Here is a 15908-nt window from a genome sequence, read left to right as displayed (position 1 = left end):
ATGTTTCTCATGTGCTGTCATGTGTTTCTCACGTTCTGTCATGTCACTCTCTGTCATGTGTTTCTCATGTGCTGTCATGTGTTTCTCACGTTCTGTCATGTCACTCTCTGTCATGTGTTTCTCATGTGCTGTCATGTGTTTCTCATGTGCTGTCATGTGTTTCTCACATTCTGTCATGTGTTTCTCACATTCTGTCATGTGTTTCTCACGTTCTGTCATGTGTTTCTCACGTTCTGTCATATGTTTCTCACGTTCTGTCATGTGTTTCTCACGTTCTGTCATGTGTTTCTCATCTGTCATGTGTTTCTCATGTGCTGTCATGTGTTTCTCACATTCTGTCATGTGTTTCTCACATTCTGTCATATGTTTCTCATGTGCTGTCATGTGTTTCTCACGTTCTGTCATGTCACTCTCTGTCATGTGTTTCTCATGTGCTGTCATGTGTTTCTCACGTTCTGTCATGTCACTCTCTGTCATGTGTTTCTCATGTGCTGTCATGTGTTTCTCACATTCTGTAATGTGTTTCTCACATTCTGTCATGTGTTTCTCATGTTCTGTCATGTGTTTCTCATGTGCTGTCATGTGTTTCTCACATTCTGTCATGTGTTTCTCACGTTCTGTCATGTGTTTCTCACGTTCTGTCATGTGTTTCTCACGTTCTGTCATGTGTTTCTCACGTTCTGTCATATGTTTCTCACGTTCTGTCATATGTTTCTCATGTGCTGTCATGTGTTTCTCACGTTCTGTCATGTGTTTCTCATGTTCTGTCATGTGTTTCTCATGTTCTGTCATGTGTTTCTCACGTTCTGTCATGTGTTTCTCACGTTCTGTCATGTGTTTCTCACGTTCTGTCATGTGTTTCTCACGTTCTGTCATATGTTTCTTATGTTCTGTCATGTGTTTCTCACGTTCTGTCATATGTTTCTCATGTGCTGTCATGTGTTTCTCACGTTCTGTCATGTCACTCTCTGTCATGTGTTTCTCATGTTCTGTCATGTGTTTCTTACGTTCTGTCATGTGTTTCTCACGTTCTGTCATATGTTTCTCATGTGCTGTCATGTGTTTCTCACGTTCTGTCATGTCACTCTCTGTCATGTGTTTCTCATGTGCTGTCATGTGTTTCTCACATTCTGTCATGTGTTTCTCATGTGCTGTCATGTGTTTCTCATGTGCTGTCATGTGTTTCTCACATTCTGTCATGTGTTTCTCACATTCTGTCATGTGTTTCTCATGTGCTGTCATGTGTTTCTCACATTCTGTCATGTGTTTCTCACATTCTGTCATGTGTTTCTCACATTCTGTTATGTGTTTCTCACGTTCTGTCATGTGTTTCTCACGTTCTGTCATGTGTTTCTCATGTTCTGTCATGTGTTTCTCACGTTCTGTCATGTGTTTCTCACATTCTGTCATGTGTTTCTCATGTTCTGTCATGTGTTTCTCATGTTCTGTCATGTGTTTCTCACGTTCTGTCATGTGTTTCTCATGTGCTGTCATGTGTTTCTCACGTTCTGTCATGTGTTTCTCACGTTCTGTCATGTGTTTCTCATGTGCTGTCATGTGTTTCTCACATTCTGTCATGTGTTTCTCACGTTCTGTCATGTGTTTCTCACGTTCTGTCATGTGTTTCTCATGTTCTATCATGTGTTTCTCATGCTCTGTCATGTCACACTCCACATCAGCAGCACAACAACCGTCCAACTAGTTCACACAGAAAGCGTTTCTAGCACGACTCCACGATATGAGGAAAATCTGCACTGTGCGTTATCATTCCATATATTGCGATGACGTAATAAACGTATTTAGATTCAGAACGGAATTAGAATTGAATATTTTAAATATCAATAAACTACTTATCGAGATGTGCTACTTAGCGGTTCTGCGGATTCGTATGACCCACAAGCGTGGTCTGTTCCCACGCCCATAAATCTGTGCAACCTTACTGTTGGGCACGCCGCTGAGACAGTGGCTGATCGTCAGCAATATCAACACAAAATCATTATTAGTCTATCAGAATACGCTACCCCTGAAATGATGTTATAATATAATCAAATAAAGAAGATGTCATAATACTGTGAAAGTTATAACTTTATGGGATTGGAAATGGGAACACATAAGGTGGCATTTTTCAAGGGCAGCATATATCGTCAGAACACCGGCAATAGTAAAGTTTATAGCAGCAAAGTCACTATATGAACTCAATAACCTCTCTGTAAGCAAATCTAACATGTCAGTAAAATAGATAAAATTTCCTGACGTTTAAAAACAGTGAAAAACTCGGACATTTATCCTGTTTAACATCACGTTTTGGTGCCTATCACTAAATAAAATTAGTTTTCTTATTCATGGCGTCTTTTGCGACTGAAATCACGTTAATAATCCCTTTTGTAGACAACAATAACGTCAGCCTGTTCTTTGGTTCCCTGAATGAAAAAGGGGTGAAAATGGATCAGTAAACTCTCACACACTTGTGATTAACAGATGAAAGTCTAGAATTTACAGACTGGAAATGTCACGTCTCGCTGTTAATGTGGAAATCTGTGCAGCTATCATTGGCTAGCACTTCTTTACAAATCACATGCAGCAGGCGGTGAGCCACCTGAGCCAGGTCGCTGCTGAACGTCGACGTTCACATGTTTTGGTAGCTCCTAAAGTTTCAGGCTGTGACGCTCTTGGTTTCAAGTGACTTAATCTCCTCCATCAGCTGTGAGTCACTGCTGCAGCGCCACCTGCTGGTGAGCGGTCAAACTACAATAACCAGCTTCCTGCATGCACCTGTGCCTCTCACCTCACACAGTATCTTTGCCTCACAGTGGGAATCATTTATATTAATCTGAGGTCAAACAGTCAATGTGTTCCCGCGGTCAGGAAGTACCTGTCCAAATCTCTGGTAAATGACTCCAAACTTGAAGGTGTTGTTGACCTCGTGCTCGTCGTAGTTTACGATCAGCTGAGACGCCTGATGACAGACAGGTTAGATAAAATCAGTCCATCGTGATCTGTTCGTAGCAGAAAACTGGAGGTTGTGTTGAAGCTGTGTGAGCGCTCACCTTCGGGTAGAGGACGGGACTGAAGCGCAGGCCTGCTGCTTCCTCACACAGCAGCTTCAGGAGGAACAACACACACAGTTTCAGCCTCAGAGACAAACAGAAACGCTCTTTTTCCCAGCGTCCGGTAACAGTCACATTCATCAGCTCGCAGTCGTCACTTCTTTAAATGTTCCCCACAAACACAAGAGGAACAAACATCACGTGTGTTCTCTGTTCTCTATGTTGTTTGTTTACTTATTGTTGTGTGTTGTACCCGTCTTACTACTATTCTGTATATATTGTTATTACTTGTGGACTGTAATAAGTAATTTTATGTCATTTTAAATCTTTATTCCTCATAATAACTGGCCGGGGACAACAGATGAAAATTAGCCTGTTGAGCTAACGCTGGCTCATTTACAGTTATTTTACTGTTAATTAATGAGCACTGTCCCTGTCAAATAAACAAATAAATGAAATGAAATGTTTCAGACAAACGAATCTGCTTTGAAACTGAGACTTTAGAGTTCAGATGTGCGCTCAGGTTACAGTCGAGGTAAACGTCCCTCAACGTGACAGTGAAGAACCAGAACTGTCCCGCAGTATATATTTCTTTTTTCATACATTTTAAATGTGACTTATTCAGTTGCGTTGTGATGTTTTACAGCGGTTTCCTTCTGTGCGGTTACCTTGGCGAGCTCCGGTACGCTGGGGATGTCAGGCAGCTCGGTCAGAGACAATCTGTGGTAGACGCTTTTCACCCGAGACCTGGAGAGACAAGAGACAAACCTCAGAGAGTCCTGAACCCGCAGAAAGTGCTCAGAGCTGATCAAAAGAATTCCCTTTAAATTATTTAAGTCTTCGCTCTCACTCCTCACGAAGCGAGCTTTTATTTATACTACTGAGTGACGGCGAGCTCTGCAGGACAGAGACGGCTGCGGTGGCGGCGGCGGAGCTTTGGACAAATAACCCGGATTCTGCTCAGATAACAGAGCCGTTTACCAACAGCAGGAGCTCAGAGTTCGTTTCTTTTATTGCATTAACATTTAATATTGATTTTGAGGATTAAAAAGTCACTCGCGCTTGTAAACCTGTCTGCAGCTGCGAGTTTCCAAACTCCACTTTTGATATTGTAGCGTCAGTGGGCATGGAGAGCTCCGTGAAACGACTTCATATTTACACAGACTGGACACAACAGGAGGCTGCTCGGAGAAAAGTAAGACAGGAAGTTAAACTACCTGGTGATTTCAGATTTATGTGTCTGTTCCTTGATTCCAGGTGTTGTTGTACTTAACTGAGAGCAAGTGAGCATAGCCCTGATCGATCTGAACTCCATTCAGAAAACAAACATTTAAAAAGTTGTCATCTCGCTGACAGACCTGACAAAGCGTGAATTAATATTTTTAACAAACCTGCATCATGATGTCGTTATTTCGGCATCAGTTTGATCCGTTAATCACTGCGAAATGTTTATTACGGGTTCATACTGCTGTAGTAAACCAGATTAGGGTTGTGTTGTATGTGAACCTGGTTGAGAGATTTTATCACATTGAGAAGTCCGTTAGCGTCGTTGTTAAACACTAAATGTCAGAACAGAAACGTCCGAGTAAAGAAGTGGTTGGATTGGTCCAAACCGGACACTGATATAGGAGTGAAATCTTGATCTATTTAATGATGCTAGGTAAGTTACATAACTACATACTCACTTTAACCCAAACCATTACACGTAGAGTTGGGTATCATTTAATATTTTACGATACCAAAACCAAAACCAGTACCCTTAAAGTGATACCGAGACCAACAGAGTACTTCTTTCGATACCTGGCATAAAATTCCACCTGTTGAAGCCACAGTAGTTATTTTTGAATGAACTGAATTGAAAGATCTCTGTGAGTGCTTTTTCCTTTAGTGGTGAGCCGCAAACCTCCAAAGACGACAGTCACAAGTATAAAACAAGTAACGATTCTGTTTAAACAAGTCACTAAACTAAAGCCTCAAACAGAGTAAAGAGAAGCTGCACCTGAAGCAGCCGGAGGCTCCGTCAGGAAAATCAGCTGATCTCACAGTGGAAACATGACAAAGAGGTCAGTTACTGGTAGATGCTGCAGCCACGGAGGATTTAAATACTTAATGAAGGTGCAGAGCGTAAATCATCTGACATGTTGCAGCAAGATGTGAATAATGAAATGATTGACAGCTGAGTCCCACGTAGCTGCTCCAGGGTCCTGGTCTTGTTCATGCTGGCTCACTGTTTCGTGACAGAGACTGAAGGTGTAGTTGTTTCACAAACAGGTACGGGCAGGTACATCTACAGTCACAGCTGCGCACCTCAGCAAGTGAACGCATGCATCTGTTGTGGTTATTATCAGCAATGAGCTGTTTCTGTTCAGGTCTTAAAACAAAGGCACAGACTTTTTGAATTTTGAATGCAGGACTTTTACTTTTAACATAGTTTTTCTACACTGTAGTATTAATACTCATACTTCATTTAAAGACCTGAACTTCTTCCACCGCTGTGTTCCCCAGAGCGCCTGTCTGCTCACAGGTCTGAAATCTACTTAGAGCTAATTGTGAGGATTCAGTTCAGGTACTGAGCTCTGGATCATCAAGGATCAGCTACACTCACCGGCCACTTTATTAGGTACACCTTGCTAGTACCGGGTTGGAACCCCTTTTGTCTTCAGAACTGCCTTAATTCTTCATGGCATACCCTCAACAAGGTATTTGTTCCATATTGACATGATAGCATCACGCAGTTGCTGCAGATTTTTCGGCTGCACATCCATGATGCGAATCTCCCGTTCCACCAAAGGTGCTCTACTGGATTGAGATCTGGTGACTGTGGAGGCCATTGGAGTACAGTGAACTTACTGTCATGTTCAACAATCCAGTTTGAGATGATTTGAGCATTTTTTGACATGGTGCATTATCCTGCTGGAAGTAGCCATCAGGAGATGGTACATCATAAAGGAATGGACATGATCAGCAGCAATACTCAAGCAGGCTGTTGTGTTTAAACAATGCTCAGTTGGTACAAAGGGGTCCAAAGTGTGCCCAGAAAATATCCCCCACACCAGCAGCCCGAACCGTTGAAACAAGGCAGGATGGATCCATGCTTTCATTTTGTTTACGCCAAATTCTGACCCTCCCCTTTGAATGTCGCAGCTGAAACAAAGACTCATCAGACCAGAAAACGTTTTTCCTTCTTCTACTGTCCAGTGTTGGTGAGCCTGTGTGAACTGTAGCCTCAGTTTGCTGTTCTTAGCTGACAGGAGTGTCACCCGGTGTGGTCTTCTGCTGCTGTGGCCCGTCTGCTTCAAGGCTCGACCTGCTGTGCGTTCAGAGATGGTGTCCTGCAGACCTTAGTTGTAACGAGTGGTTATTTGAGTTTCTGTTGCCTTTCTGTCATCTCGAGCTCATTGTCCTCTGACCTCTGACATCAACAGGGCAGTTTCATCCTCACAACTTTCTCTTTTCCGGACCATTCTCTGTAAACCCTAGAGACGGTTGTGAGTGAAAATCCCAGCAGATCAGCAGTTTCTGAAACACTCAGACCAACAACATGCCACGTTCAAAGGCACTTAAATCCCCTTTCTTCCCTATTCTGATGCTCGCTTTGAACTTCAGCGAGTTGTCTTGACCACATCTACATGCCTGAATGCATTGAGTTGCTGCCATGTGATTGGCTGATCAGCTGTTTGTGTTAACAAGCAGTTGAACAGGTGTACCTAATAAAGTGGCCGGTGAGTGCGTATATATATATATATATATATGTGTAAAAATAAACCAAACGATATGTACAGCATGTGAGGTGTAGTGTTAGCGTGTACCTGATGATAACGTGGAGGGACTCCTGCTCCTTCTCTTCTTCGTGCCGCACAGAAAGCAGCAGGTTTCCCAGACTGCCGGTCGAGCAAGAGAAGTTTAAATGCTCCTGAGAGAGAGAGAGAGAGAGAGAGAGAGGTCAAAGGTCACTGTGGTGCAGACTTGACACAGAAAGTCTCGAGCATTTAAACACAGACTCTCACTCTGCCCAAGAAGTGCTTCCTGTACGCCCGTGCAGCCCCGCTGATCTCCTCCAGCCGGTACCCATAATCCCCTGGGGGGGTGTCTTCCTCCTGCTCCGCCTCCTCCTCTTCCTCCGTCTCATCCTCCTCCTGCCTCTTGATTTTCAGGGAGGTGGGAGGAGGGGCCTCGGGATCCTCGATCCAGTAACCTCCAAACTCAGGTAGGATGACCTGAGGGTACGGCGCCCCCCTCTCCAGCACCTGCAGCGCACACACAGCTGATCATTTCAGGGTGTTTCAGGTGAGGTGTCACCTGAAAGACTTCAGGTGTGTTCAGACTACGGTGTTTCCAATACGTTGATTTATGCCAGAAAGTAGGTAAGTAGAAAATATAGCACAAAATACAAACATACAAACCTAAACTCTAAATATAAGGAGTGTAGATATGAACAGTATAATAATAAATAGTAGTAGAGAATTAAACACTAATATTAATAATGAGTACTGGCAGAGGTGATGAATACTGGGACCTGGCTACTGAAGCAGAAAACAAAGCACGTATGTCAAGTATTGCACTTGTTACTAAGAGACCATGTGTTAACGAGTTTGATCCGGGCTGTCAGCTGCTAACATCGTTTATGTTAATTCTCGGACTCTGACGCTGAATGTTTGCTCCCTCAATCCAAACTACCTTCTTTACTTTAGGCTCCTGAGGAGGCGCAGACACAGTCTGGACCAGAGGTCTTAGCAAAACAGCGTACCTGAAAACTTCTGAAAAGACACACGAGGAAGCTGAACGGTGTGGTTAACTATCCAAATCATTAGGTTAAAATATTTCCAGGCGTCCAGGTGAGACTGAAGCAGGGCAGGTGAATCTTTTCTCTTGTTTGAAACAATGTGAGGCAGTTTAGCTGTCGCCTATAGACTGTATTGTTCATTTATTTATGTGTCGCAAAGTACTTGGCACTTCAGATATTTGTCGCACTTTATTCACGGTATTATTTTATCTTAATTTATTTTTTCCCATAAGCTGCTGGAGTCACTCTCGTATGGCTCGTTCACATGCAGACACTCAATTCACTGCTTTTTTACTGTACTTTATATTTCTCCAATTTAGAGTTAAATAAATCTTTAGATAAAAGTCATGTCTTTTTGTCCTCCCTCTGAGTCGGGCTGTGAAAATGACTCCTCTTATCCAGGTGTAGAGGTGATATGATTGTCACATAGATTTTGCTCGAGGGCAAACTGACGTCTGTTTTTCCCTTTTAAGAAGTCTAGTTTGACTCTTTTAGCTTCTTCTTCCTTTTGTGTCTGACAGAAGTTTGTACGGGACGTTTCCAGCAACACGTATGTTGGCTTCTTTATGTGTCTGCGTCTTGTTTCAATATGAAATACTTCATTTATCGCTCTAATTTGAAATTGATCATCCATTTTGTGTGCTGCCTGAAACTTTACTAATGAAATTAAAACTGCAGTCAAAATGGCAGAACGGGGTCATATAATTTATGGTAAATAAAAATGTTTCCTCTCCTCAGGGGTAGCAGCATCTCTTTACTCGTGACCTTTATTTGTTTCTCAGACATTTCGTCACATTCAGCCCGTGTGCTGTGGATGCAGACGCCCGTGAGCGAGCGTCAGGATGTTTATGAATTCTGTGTTCGGAGGATGACGTTCGGCCTCACCTCCTCGATCCTCGGATAAGGAATGTAGTCGTCCTGAAAGAGAAGGACGGAGCAGTCACACACACGGTTAAATATACATACGCTGCCGTGATGCACAGTACGAACACATCCAGGTGGATAAACATGCGTGAGAGATGGTGTTGGACGGGACAGATGGAGCAGATACTAATCTCAATCATCAGTTATTTGTCCCAGAAGGACGACTGATTGTGTACGAGACACCAACATGTATCTGTGTCCTACACATGTGTAAAGCCCTCTGAGAATCACCACCTTAATGTGGTGGAGGCATCAGTGCGTCGAGTCTATGCCGTAGCCACTGGCAAAGGCTACGTGCTCCATTATGAGCTTTTAAAAATAGTGGCAATTGTGTCTGCGTCGCCAAAACGCTAGTTAGTGGTGAGGCTTCTATGTTCCACTGTGTTGAGTTTCTTCTTCTTCTTCTTCGTTGGTGTCTGGCGTCAGGCTACAGCTGTTTCAAACAGCAACTGTGCAGATCCGGCCACGACGTGGAACTCACACTGAAAATAAACATTGAAACCCCGTTTGTTTTTGTCCAGTGACAATTCTAATAAAGTTTATTAAAAGAAGATGGTTGCGTCCTCAACAATGCTAACAAAAAGGGCAAAAGGCTATGACCTTGAGAGTAAGAGGTAAAAAAAACAACACAGCTGTTCCGTTTAGTTTTATCAGATCAGATATCAAGACGACGGTTAATATTTACAAAAAGACTAAGGTGCCGTGACCTCAAACTGCACATCAACACGACAACCAATCTGGCTGATTCTACTTATTCTTTACGTGGATCACTATCAGCCACAGAGACTGGGACAGTAGCATTGCCTGGAGAACAGCTGGTGAGGGCAGGAACCTCCATAAACTGGTCCTGGAGGCGTGGAATCACGTCCTAGAGCAGACCCCCGAAATGCTTCTCTTTGCAGATGATGTGGTTCTTCACCTCCAGGACGTCCTGAGGTGGCATGCAGCGTGTGAAGCAGTTGTGATGAGAGTCCAAGTCTGAGGTACTTTGTCAGAAAAGTTGGTAGTGAGTATCTCGGGGTCTTGCTCACAAGTGAGGAGCATGAAGGTTGGCAGGTAGATCGGTGCGGCGTTTGCATAGGACAGTTGAGGTGAGTATTTACCAGTTGCATGACGTTCAAGAGCTTGGAAAGTTACTGAAAGAGGGAGATCACGAATACAACCGGCTGAAAAAGAGTTTCCTCCATAGGAGTGGCTAATTTGGAGGTTTTTCTGGGCATGTCCAAGTAATAGGAGACCCCGTGGTAGACCCAGAGATTAAACATCTGCTGTGGAAATGCCTCCCCAGGAGGAGCTGGGACTTCTGGACTACCCTGCTTAGCCTGCTGCCACCGGACTGGAACTAACGGTGGAAAATATTATAAAAGATATTACCTCGAGTCCAAAATCACAAAGTGATCAGTCTTTAATCTGGCAGGTTCTTCCTAAGAGTCGAGGTTTTCACAGAGACTTTGGTTCTGCTTTTGTTTGAAGGAATGAATGAAATGAAGCAATGAAAAGAGGGAGTGGATGGAAACGAGGACAGATGGATGGACGTGCCTTCTGTCTCTGAGGGATTGTCTTCATCTCGGCAGCTTCCGGCACCTGCTGCATCAGTGTCAGGAAGAGAAGACAGCATTAAGATTCTGTGCTGCTCTCAGCTCTTGAGCCCATCGGTTCCTCCTGTAGATCTTTAAAACACCTCACAGATATAAAGTTTCACGTTTAAAAAGGCTCAGTACATCAGGTATGAGACATCAGGCTGAGAGACACTCGGGACTCGTTAGGATGCATGTTCACTGCTCGTTTGGGTTTTGTTGACTAGAGGAAAACATCACCAGGTTTCTCCTTTAACTGCTTACAAAGCTGCAGGATGCTGTTTTCCTGTTGCTTCTTCTAAAAGGATCGGTAACTAGCCTGCACGATTATGGCCAAAATGATAATCACGATTATTTTGATCTATATTGAGATCACGATCAGTCATTGGTTTTAGGGACAACATATTTTTATTGCACTTTCAAATTTAAATAAACTGTTGATCATAAATCTTTGCATCAAAATAAGACTGGTCCTTAAAGTGCATCGTCTCCTAGTTGTTATTTAGTCCTTTTTGTGCTTCTACTCTTCTTACCAGCAACGTCTCTGAGACCCGGTTTTGTTCGGTTGTCTGCTCGGCTGCGTCTCCCACAGGGAGCATTTCAGAATTTTGCTGACATGTTTAGATTTTGTTGATTTCATAATCAGCGCTTGTGCTTCTTCTATGATTAAGTAGGTAATGTAGATAAAAGGTTCTTTTCTGTTTTAACTGTGTTTTTTGTTGATTTATGGTCTGCACAGTAGGGCCTATTGTTGAGCATTTTTTCTCTCTCTCTCTCGCCAACAGCTGCATGAACGTCGCGGTCCCTCGCAGGTCTATTGCAAGTAGCAGCTATTTAGAAACGATAAAATATTCTTTGTGTGGTTCATCAAGGGTGATAAATTATCCGAAAGTCCTGCGAGGTGCGACAGCAGGTGTTCCTCTTCTGCCACCACACACACACACGTTACGCCTACACATGCGCACAGATGACCCAGGGTTAAGGTTACAATTTTGAATTTATTTACGAACTTTAAAAACATTTTTTGAAAGTTTTGTTCTTTTTACATGTTTATTTACAGCATTAAACGTTGAAATGTATATTGTAACAGGCTGTATATTAACTTATTGGTAGTTCTATGTAAAATCAGACCCCCATGTCGCCAAAATGGCGTGATCCTTGTTTCGCTGCGAAGATTCGACTGTAAGATTGACAGTCGAATCAGGCTCCACCCAGCGAAGCATCTTCGACTATTCGGGGTCAGCCCTAATACACGGGGTATTTTATTTTGAAAAGTGACCGGGTTCTCTTCGCCATTCTGTGTCTGACTTCCTGCCCAGTTCGATCTGCTTGACGTGGCTTCCGCCAAAAATAGACTTATTGTATATTTGTGTATTCTTCACTGAGCCGAGAGCTGCTTCTGTGACGCTGCGTCTGATGGACTTCCAAGCGTTGACTAGAAGGGCCGCGACCAGCTCCGGCAGCCGAGGTGCAGCGGACACATGCGGACTAGTGGAATTTGCAGTCCACTCTGGACTGCAGCAGCAGGAGGGTGCTGGCTGTAAGTTTAGGAAGCGCTTGATTTGATCTGCAGCAGAGGTTCCCATTTTAAACAGTGATAGCAGTGAGTCGATCATGTTCATTTAATCGTGGGAAGCTAAAATCGCAATCGATATTCGATTAACTTTGCAGCCCTATCAGTAACTGTACAAATCGCACGTTCAGGGATAAAGTCTGTATGTGTTGAACAGGAATCAGCACCGCGGTTTGAAATGTTCGATTACAACATAACCCCAAAACTAGTGAGACTGCAGGAAGGAATACTGTGTGATGTTTAGGTCTTTGCTTTATATGGACCCCTTAAAACATTAGTGTTGCATCTTCTTTTAATTCACCTTGAAGCTTAATGAATGTTGAGTAAATTCAGCATCTGTTGTTTGCTGGAGGAGGAGAAATTTTTCAAAGATGATTTAAAAAACCATAAAAATAATCCACTTTTTGTTCCGTCATTGATTAAAACCCAAACTGTGGGTATCTCAGCAGCTTTCACAGCAGGAAGCACAGACGTCCGTGATTTTATACAACAAATTAAAAATTCTTACCTCCATCTTGTCCATCATGTCAAAGAAATGAGCCGACTGGAGACAGAAAGAGATTTGTGTTAATGCTGGCTTTTGTTTTTAGCTTTTTTTAGAGCATACCTGTGTTTCTGTCTTTATGAGGACCAGTTTGAGTTTTATCCTGGAAAATCAGGACATTTTTAGTCACTTCTTCAAAGTGCTGATGAAGGGTTACGTCTTTTAGGATTTAAGTCAGAATAAGTGCTCAAACAAAAGCTGGTGTTCACATCACAGCCTGCAGCAGGAACAAATACAGACCAGGGCCTGGTTGCATAAAACCACTTTGGAGTGCCTTAGAAAAGAGTTGCATAATTTTATGAGTTGCATAAAATCACTATATGGGTTTCCCTCTGAAGTTGTAAGGAATCTTTTATGCTTTGCTGGAAGGTTCTTAGTAACCATCTGTAACCAGGACACATCCCAGTCTCTTAAAAGTGAAATCATTTGTGGATCATAAGACAGTGATTGAATTTATGATGATTGAAGAGGAGTGTGCGTTCTTCAGACAGTTCTTCAGACAGCTCACGCTCGGCTCTCTGATTGGATCTCATAAGTCGTGCAAAGCAGAAACACGATGCTGCTGACAGAGTTTTCGATTTGGTATTTTTATTAAAATATTTTGTACCGTACAAACAACATTTACAGCCTACACTTGTACTCTACATGTCGCCGTATTTACTTTGCGAAAACTCCCAGTCTGTTTGCCATCTCTTATAACTCCCGTGTTACATTCAGTTACAGTCCCAGCTCGTTATTGGTGCATGCAAAACAAAATCTGGAGCGGTTCTTCGTCTGTTGTGGTTTATTCTTTCACCAAATCTTCTGTAACTACAGAGTAGACCATCTGCTTCATGTGTGCAAGCGCACGCCCACTAGATGTGCAATTTCATCGTTTTAATGTAGATCAACTCTAAAACGCTGCTGCGGACGGAGATCGTATTCGTTTAAAACTGTGTGGATGGGGCCTAAGAGCCTAAGAACGATGCACAATTCGTTAGAAAGTATCGATCTGACCGTCAGTTGATCTTAAAAGTCTCTACAGAACTTGATCCGGACCTTGAACGCCAAACTGGGAGGAGGCGTGTGCAGCCAGGCGTCCTGCAGAGGTTTTATGTGTGTTTGTCTTCTCGGATTGTCTGTGTTGTCCACATTAAAGAAGCTAGCTAACACTGACAATAATGACGTTAACGGATGATGATGTGAGTGACTCATAACCATGGTAACTGAAGTGCACGCGTGCCGTATTATGACAGTAAGTACGTTATGCCACCAGGTCTTGGTTCTCTGAGGGTCATCAAAAGTATAGATGGATAAAAGTGTGTGTTACCTTCATGGTGGGGGGTGCGGTGCGGGGGGGAGAGGGGGGGCAGTCTGCGGCGGGAACATTGGAGATGGTCAGGAGCTCTTGTTTGCTGAAAATAAAAATTAAAACAATTAAACATCGATTATTCAACGCAGACGTGTCTCTCGATATGAACCAATCTTCTATCACAGAGGTACTGAATGACTTTCGCTGTGTGTTTGGACTCGTCATGCTGCAGAAGAAATTAGGGGCCAATCAGATGCCTCCCTGATGGTACTGCATGATGGGTAAGCATCTGCCTGTACTTTTTTAAGAAACGAGGAGACCATTCATTCCGACCACGACGTCTTCATAGAAACTCACGACACATGCAGAGAAACTGGAAGCAGTCAGGTCTGAGCTGAAATACAAAAACATGCTTTTTTTAGCATTTGAACTGTTGCTGCCCCCCCCCCCTCCACAACAAACACACACCTTTATCACACAATACAATACCATCCACCTCCCGCCCTGTCCTGATTTATCCGAGCGCCACACATCATCATTGTATTTGTGGCAGAGGAGGGACGAGTCGATCTCTAAACATAGACGTCCAATCTGTCAGGAGCCGCCACCTGTTCTGCTGTAGATGGCTTCATGTCAGCACACACACGCAATCTGTAATCAATCAGCCAGAAGACCACTCATTTCCTTCGGCCTCAGGCGAGTCGGCTCAACCGTTGCCATGGTTTCGTCAGGTGTCCAAAAAGAAGACGCTGACCTGGATTCAACTTCTGGAGGCAGCAGCAGCCAATCACAGCGTGTCGTCAGACTTTCTGTTCATTTATGTTTTCGACTCAGACGTAAATATGACTCATGCTTGAATATTGATGAGTCATACTGATGACTTGTACGATGACTCAGATTTTGTTGACCACTGACTCGTGCGGGAATATCAGTGACTTGAATGTCTTGATGACTCGGCTTGAACACAAATATTTCTGACTGATGATTTTACCAGCCTGTCCTCTCCAGAAAAATAACCACATAGGTCTTTTGGGCATCAAGTTATTACGACCCATATTTTCGTTTATTGTGGCAGTGACCTACAACACCCGTTCGATGGCAGCACAGGAGGAAGTAGGATGACGTGTAAACATCGAAAGAAGGTGGGTGGATCGATGGGTCAAACCAAAGCAGGACTTTCACAGAGGAGAACCGCGTCCCATGTGAAACCAAGTAAATGTTGAGTTATCATTAAACCTGATCAAATGGTTTTGGTGCCTAAACCTGATCAAATTGTTTTGGTGCCTAAACCTGTCCAAGTGGTTTTGGTGCCTAAACCTGATCAAGGGGTTTTGGTGCCTAAACCTGTCCAAGTGGTTTGGGTACCCAAACCTGACCAAGTGGTTTTGGTGCCTAAACCTGACCAAGTGGTTTTGGTGCCTAAACCTGATCAAGGGGTTTTGGTGCCTAAACCTGATCAAGGGGTTTTGGTGCCTAAACCTGATCAAGGGGTTTTGGTGCCTAAACCTGATCAAGTGGTTTTGGTGCCTAAACCTGACCAAGCGGTTTTGGTGCCTAAACCTGATCAAGTGGTTTTGGTGCCTAAACCTGACCAAGTGGTTTGGGTGCCTAAAGCTGACCAAGTGGTTTTGGTACCTAAACCTGATCAAATGGTTTTGGTGCCTAAAGCTGATCAAATGGTTTTGGTGCCTAAAGCTGATCAAGTGGTTTTGGTGCCTAAAGCTGACCAAGTGGTTTTGGTACCTAAACCTGATCAAATGGTTTTGGTGCCTAAACCTGATCAAATGGTTTTGGTGCCTAAAGCTGATCAAATGGTTTTGGTGCCTAAACCTGATCAAATGGTTTTGGTGCCTAAACCTGACCAAGTGGTTTTGGTGCCTAAACCTGATCAAATGGTTTTGGTGCCTAAACCTGATCAAGTGGTTTTGGTGCCTAAACCTGATCAAGTGGTTTTGGTACCTAAACCTGATCAAATGGTTTTGGTGCCTAAAGCTGATCAAGTGGTTTTGGTGCCTAAACCTGATCAAATGGTTTTGGTGCCTAAAGCTGATCAAGTGGTTTTGGTACCTAAACCTGACCAAGTGGTTTGGGTGCCTAAAGCTGACCAAGTGGTTTTGGTGCCTAAACCTGATCAAGTGGTTTTGGTACCTAAACCTGATCAAATGGTTT

General features: G+C 43.3%; 1 protein-coding gene across 2 annotated transcripts in view; it reads right to left on the bottom strand.

Moving 5' to 3' along the window:
* The window catches only part of LOC123962912 (rap1 GTPase-activating protein 2-like), a 34416-nt gene extending 20630 nt beyond the window's left edge, over positions 1–13786 (bottom strand). For both annotated transcript variants that reach the window (XM_046039411.1, XM_046039412.1), the window contains exons 1-8: positions 13758–13786; positions 12413–12448; positions 8716–8748; positions 7055–7294; positions 6857–6960; positions 3716–3794; positions 3048–3101; positions 2873–2956 (exon numbers count right to left, since the gene is read on the bottom strand). In XM_046039411.1, coding sequence (XP_045895367.1) covers positions 2873–2956; positions 3048–3101; positions 3716–3794; positions 6857–6960; positions 7055–7294; positions 8716–8748; positions 12413–12448; positions 13758–13763 — 636 coding nt within the window. In that variant the 5' untranslated portion in view covers positions 13764–13786. The remainder of the gene's footprint in view (positions 1–2872; positions 2957–3047; positions 3102–3715; positions 3795–6856; positions 6961–7054; positions 7295–8715; positions 8749–12412; positions 12449–13757) is intronic.
* Between the last annotated feature and the right edge of the window lie 2122 nt (positions 13787–15908).

Source organism: Micropterus dolomieu, linkage group LG23 (assembly GCF_021292245.1).
Source record: "Micropterus dolomieu isolate WLL.071019.BEF.003 ecotype Adirondacks linkage group LG23, ASM2129224v1, whole genome shotgun sequence".
In the NCBI taxonomy this organism is placed as follows: domain Eukaryota; kingdom Metazoa; phylum Chordata; class Actinopteri; order Centrarchiformes; family Centrarchidae; genus Micropterus; species Micropterus dolomieu.
This window is presented reverse-complemented; position numbering and strand designations above follow the sequence as displayed.